Genomic DNA, 6329 nt, shown 5'->3' with positions numbered 1-6329 from the left:
GTTTCCTGTGTTTGGAAAGAGTTGCAGCTTCATCGCGGAGTTTCTCTCGGTTTGTGGGCTCATCTAAAGGTAAGCACCGAGCTAACTTTACTGTGAGTTCAGTTCATGTTGAGTTTAGCTCCTGAATGAGGTCTTCTGCTGCTCTCCTCGGTGTCTGTGAACACGTTTATTGTGAACACGTTGAGAGAAGAGCGAGAGAGTGTTTGAAGTGATAACAGGAAATCAGAGCGATCTGCTGCAGTATCAGGGTCACAATAAATTGTATAGTCCAGCTGCTGTGGATGAACACATGAGAGGCTGTAAACTCCTACAGTCTCATTTTAATGAGTCTGGCTGCTGTAAAGTGATGCACAGGAAGATGGTAAATGGCCTGTATTTGTATAGCGCTTTACACATTCAGTCACCCACACACTGGTGATGGCAAGCTACAGAGGCGAGGCTGTCGGACACTGTCGCCACCGGGCCCTCTGAACACAATGGGTGAAGTGTCTTGCCCAAGGACACAACAACCGAGACTGTCGTAGCCGGGGCTTGAACCAGCAACCTTCCGATTACAAGACGAACTGCCAACTCTTGAGCCACGATCGCCCCGATGTTAACAACAGATGTTAACAAAAGCTAATGAAACAGAGATGAAAGTTCATGTTTGAAAGCACTGAGAATTAAAATAAATGGTGGTGGTTAATGTGCAGCTCTTGGTGATTTGGGGGAAGAATTATGTTTTTAATCCTGTTGGGTATTGAATGGTGGTGTCACGGTTGTGGCAGCAATCGTGTGGTGTTGTGGAAAGGACCCTAAATGCTGGCATATATTATATGGCTCTGACCTTTTAACTACATTTCCAGTCACTCCATTTATGGCGTGACCTTTTAACAGACCAACATGTAAAAAGCATAAGTGAGCAGTCCTGCTAATCTTATAACAAGAGGAACATGTGGATTCTTATGCGCAACAAAAAATGACAGCGAAGAGTCTGCTCCCTGCATGCTGTTCTGTTTTGTAGAGTTTTCTATACATTTTGTTTAATAAAATCTATGAGGTTCAAATGAAGCACCAAACTGCAGTTACTCAGTTGGTGGAGGTTCAGTAGTGCAGTTTCTCACTGTCATTGTTAACTGGAGGCTGACACACTGACTGAAGACATTCAGTTTGAGTGGATTCGAGCTTTCCATCTCAGCTTCTTTTTGTCACGGGTGGAATACATATTGTCAGGGATTAAACAATTATCAAAACACTCGGGTGACGAAACGACACTCAGACACTTCAACAGTTTAACGTGCACGGGTGAGAGTTCAACAGATACTCACACCCCGCACTGGTCTTACGTCTTTATTTATACTTCATGGTACATGGTGAAACACACAGATAAAACAGGAACTTAGCTGCACGCCCTTCACTCGTGGGTGGAGAACATGCAGTTCCTGGAACTTAATCTAACAATAACAGCTGGTTTTCACAACTTATTGTGGTTAATGCTTTGTACGCTATCTATGGCAAACCTTCTGTTGCTATGTGCTGACACCTAGAATATGCTTAAAGAAATTAGCTCTTGCAAGGATGGTTATATTTGCACACATCTCTTGTGATCTCCTCGAACAGTGGTGGCCCACTGTTCAGAGAGTTCATGATAGAAAGACGTTTGCATAAGCAGAAATATTAAACACTTATCAGTATATCACTCAGTTACATTTCATGACAATAAAAGCTTAAAATACTCTAACACATATAAATATGTTTTGTGTTCCAGCTGATCATCAGGAGGAGACGAGCCATTTAGACTCAGCTCAGCCACTACAGAGGAAACAATGACTTCAACCCAAAAGGTGAGTAAGAATATCTCTGTTATTGAACCTGTGTGCACGTTATGGAGTTTCAGTTTGTTCCACGACTGCATTTCACTCACTGCCTCTGTTTGTTTCTCTGTCACTGCAGGACCAACGTGGAGCGAGAAGTCAGCGCTCTCAGGAGGCCGACAAACCTCACAGAAGAAAGGGAGAGAAGAAACACACCTGTGACGATTGTGGGAAGGGTTTTATCAAGGCTAAACACCTGAGAGCACACCAACTCATCCACAGTGGAGTTAAAGCATACAGCTGTGACTTGTGTGAAAAATCTTTCACCCAACTTGGACACTTAAAAACACACCAACTCATCCACAGTGGAGTTAAAGCGTACAGCTGTGATCAGTGTGGTAAATCTTTTGCTCTCAGTTGCACCTTAAAACGTCATCGAGTTACCCACTCTGGAATCAAAGCGTATAGATGTGACATTTGTGGAGACACTTTCAGTCGGCTAGGGACCCGAAATATTCACCAACGGATTCACACTGGACATGATGTTTGCTGCTGTGTTCAGTGTGGGAAACTGTTTACAACAGATGCACAGTTACAACGCCACATGTTTACCCACAATGAGGAGAGACCTTATAAATGTGACCTCTGTGATAAGGCTTTTAAAGAGCCACGTTCCCTGAAATCTCACCAACAGATCCACACCAGAAAGAAACTCTACAAGTGCAGTTACTGTGAGGTATTTATTTATATTATTATCTTCTTATTTTAGACTGAGTGTTTGGAACAACTCTGTTAATTAAATTGTGTTAGCATGTTAGTAATTCCACTGGATGCAAAGGCATCGACTGGATGTCCGCAAAGAACATAATAAGTCATCTTACTAAAACGATGATTACTGTTACTTGGTATCCATGTTTGAGGTACAGTTGCATTTTTTTTGAAGCATTGTTTAAATTATTTGTAATTTTCCAACCTCAACCTTCATGTAGATTATAGGGATGGGTAGTCTAAGGAGCTTGTAAAGAAAAGCATTCGGCCTTCTTTAAGTTTCTTGAAGACGTTTCACCTCTCATCCGAGAAACTTCTTCAGTCTTTAGAACAATTAGTTCCATTCACAAGGTCCCAATTTAATTCACTTGATTTGGTAGAGAGTCTCAACGTTTTTAAACCCTTAGGGCTTTAAAATCTGGGAAAACCTTCACAGACAATAGGGCTGGGCATTGTCACTGATTTCTAAAACTCATTCAGTTCTGATTCACAAGGTCCCGATCCAATTAGTTTAGACTGAATTTGATTTTGACTTTATGTGCCGCCAGACATCTGGCTTTAGTTTTGGCTTCACCCTCAGTGGAGTCTCAGTCCCTGGTCACTTGACTCTCACATGGCCCCCTCTTGTTACCCACTTGCAAGTTTCATACATGGCAAAATACATTTAAAAATATATATTGTACAGGAGGGTCATCTAAATAAAAGCAATCAGTGCGTCCTACCACACATTCAGAATCAACTTACTTTAATAGTCTGTTAGTTTTATTTACATGTCCTCAAAGTGTCAACCAATCAATCAATCTTTATTTATAAAGCACTTTTCATACAGAAATGTAGCACAAAGTGCTTTACATGGTTAAAAGCAGCCCACCCCACCCTCCAACTCACTCCCCACACTCTCTTTTTTTTGCCTGTCCCGTTTGGCTCTTTTGCCATCAGAATTATTGTCTAAAGGCAAAGAAAGATGCCCAACAGATTTACTTTACCAAATGGACCATCCCAGCTTTGCCGTAATGGTCTGTTTGATTCACCTTTTATTGTTTATTTTATTTTTTATTTTCACTTGCTAAATACAGGACAGACTTGACTGAGGAAGAGAAAGGGGAGAAAGAAAGAGGGAAAAACAGCAGAGAAGAGGGACAAGGATAAAGGGCAAAAAAACAAAAACCAACAAAATAAGCAGACAAAAAATACATATATCAATCACCTGGATCACCCGTTGAGAAAGAAAACAAGTAGAAGATAGAATAAACAACAGGATGATGATCTATGGGAATATAACAATAAAAACAAAATATTAAACATTATTGTGCAGCACATAAGATCAACAGAACACAGTGTGCTTTGAGGTAGGAGCCGACATCCAGAGGTTGGCATGTTGACATTTTTGAAGAGGCCGGAGGTTATTAATGTTTTTGGAGTTACTGGATTTATGATAATTCTGTTGCTCTCTGTTTGTGATTATGACGGGTATTATGTTGACTGTGGGAGAGAGAGGTCCGAGTCCAGAGTTTTTGTGTATTACTGTTAAAAGTTGAACAGATATAGGAGCTGGGACCAGGGGGACATCAGTCAGTGGCGGATAGATCAGCAGGTAATGTCGGTTTGAGTAATGACAGGGCGGTGTGCGGGAGTGCTGTACGCCAAATGGTAAATTGGCGGACAGCAGACGGCGTCCCCAGGCGTTGAGGTGGAGCCCGTCTGCCCCAAAAAGATGCCTCCTCTCCCAGAAGGCATCAAAATTGTTAATAAAACCCACACTATGGGAGACACAAGGGGAGGAAAGCCAGGTGTTAAGGCTGAGCAGACGGCTGAAATGGCCTATCCCTCTGCCTTCTGATATCCTTTGTTCCAGCTCGATCACTTTTTGGCTCAGGTTGATGCAGCTTTCACAACTGGATGTTGAGGTAAGTGGTGCCATGACTCGCGCAGTATTTGACAGTATTTGTTCGCTGCACCTCGTTCACGAAGGCGCTGAGCTGCTTCAGTGGCGTGGCTTCTCTATCAATGCAACCAAGCTGTGTGTATAGTTTCACTGTGACAGTAAAATGTAACTGGATGTTGGCAAAGATGCTCTTTATTTCAAGCTTCATTCTGGATTAAAATGTTGAAGGACTGACTTACTGTGTTTGTGTCTTTGTTTAGAAGCAGAGCGACACAGATGGATCCAGTTCTCAACCCTGTCGTCACTGTGGTGGTGGGAAAGAGTTTCGCTGTGACCTTTGTGGAAAAACTTTCAGTCATTCAAACACCCTAAAAATACATCAACGTAGACACACTGGAGACAAAATGAACTACTGCAAAGAATGTGGCAGCGGCTTCCCCACTATAAGTGAATTAAAAAACCATGAACTTTGTCACAGTGGGGTTAAAAAGCACGTCTGTGACCAGTGTGGGTCATCCTACACCTCTGCAGGTGAACTTAATAGACACAAACGAGTCCACACAAGAGAGAAACCATACAAGTGCAGACACTGTGACAGAAGTTTCTCGTACTCAGGGAGTCGTAACAATCATGAACGTACACACATTGAAGGGAACTTCAGCTGTGACCAGTGTGACAAAAGGTTCGGTAAGCTCAGTTCATACTCCAAACACAAACAATCCCACGCTGCAAATAAATTGTTTCACTGTTACCAATGTGCAAAAACATTCACTTCATTATCTGCTCTGAGCAAACATCAGCGTGATCATGAAATCACTCCCATCACTGGATCACAATGAATCTGAAGAGACAGAAAGATCCTCTTCTGGTTTCAGGGTCAGAGGTCTGAAAAAACAGATAAACAGATTTATTAACTATCTACAGCAGCAGTCCCCAGCCTTTTTTGCGCCACGGACTGGTTTAATGTCAGACAATATTTTCATGGACTGACTTTTAAGGCGGATAAATACAACAAAAGAAAATGATACGACCAAGAGAAACACTGGAATTTTGTAAATAAAATAATAAACGTGAATTCACCGTGTAATCGTGTAACTTTATTAGCAGCTTCCTCCGGAAATGCGCCCACAAGATTGAGAGCAACATCCTCCTCTCTGCCCCTTAATGCTCTCTGGTCACTATGGTAACATGTAGATGTTTCTTTCAAAATAAGACACACAACTACAACATGGGGAAAAGACCCAGGCAAAGAGAGTTAATGAAAACCATAAATTTCACGCCCAAGCCTCAACTCTCGCGGCCCGGTACCAAACAACTCATGGACTGGTACCGGTCCATGGCCTGGGGCTTGGGGACCGCTGAACATGGTTTAACATTCCACATTGTATACAAGACTTACAGGCAAATACAGAAACTAATTTCAATGTGTTTTTGTTTTTAGGTTTAAAACATATCTTAAGTGGTAAGACAATGAATTTTACTCTGACTGTCCATGTTATATAGCAGTATCCATTTTATCATGCATGTATGCTACTTTTTTCTGCTGACTGTAAATGTTTTTCTTTTGTATTCATGAAATAAACTAGACTTTCACAGTTTACGTTTTTTACTGTTTCTGCTTTTGTTCACTCCAAGTTGGACAAAAACCCACAGACAGGCAGAGTAAACTAACAATGTGAAGCAATCACAGACTGTGTATTAAATGGAAAATGGCCTGTATTTGTATAGCGCTTTACTTAGGCCCTAAGGACCCCAAAGTGCTTTACACTACATACAGTCCACCCATTCACAAACACATTCACACACTGGTGATGGGAAACAACATTGTAGCCACAGTTGCCCTGGGGCGCACTGACACTGATTAGCAGAGATGGGCAGTAACG

General features: G+C 41.8%; 1 protein-coding gene across 4 annotated transcripts; it reads left to right on the top strand.

Annotated features, from left to right (window-relative positions):
- Nucleotides 1-15: 15 nt before the first annotated feature.
- LOC102200372 (zinc finger protein 726-like) lies at nucleotides 16-5424 on the top strand. 4 transcript variants are annotated; one of them, XM_005753592.2, is made up of 5 exons: nucleotides 16-69; nucleotides 1748-1823; nucleotides 1933-2529; nucleotides 4181-4468; nucleotides 4710-5424. In XM_005753592.2, exons 2-5 carry the CDS (start codon nucleotides 1806-1808, stop codon nucleotides 5283-5285), a joined length of 1479 nt encoding a protein of 492 aa, XP_005753649.1. In that variant the 5' UTR covers nucleotides 16-69; nucleotides 1748-1805; the 3' UTR covers nucleotides 5286-5424. The 4 variants fall into 4 exon arrangements, with proteins under 4 accessions (XP_005753649.1, XP_005753648.1, XP_005753651.1 ...); XM_005753591.2 differs by having other exon boundaries at nucleotides 4707-5424; XM_005753594.2 differs by lacking the exon at nucleotides 4181-4468.
- The last annotated feature ends 905 nt before the right edge of the window (nucleotides 5425-6329 follow it).

The sequence above is a fragment of the Pundamilia nyererei genome, unplaced genomic scaffold (assembly GCF_000239375.1).
Source record: "Pundamilia nyererei isolate P.nyererei 1_Seehausen unplaced genomic scaffold, PunNye1.0 scaffold00442, whole genome shotgun sequence".
NCBI lineage: Eukaryota > Metazoa > Chordata > Actinopteri > Cichliformes > Cichlidae > Pundamilia > Pundamilia nyererei.
This window is presented reverse-complemented; position numbering and strand designations above follow the sequence as displayed.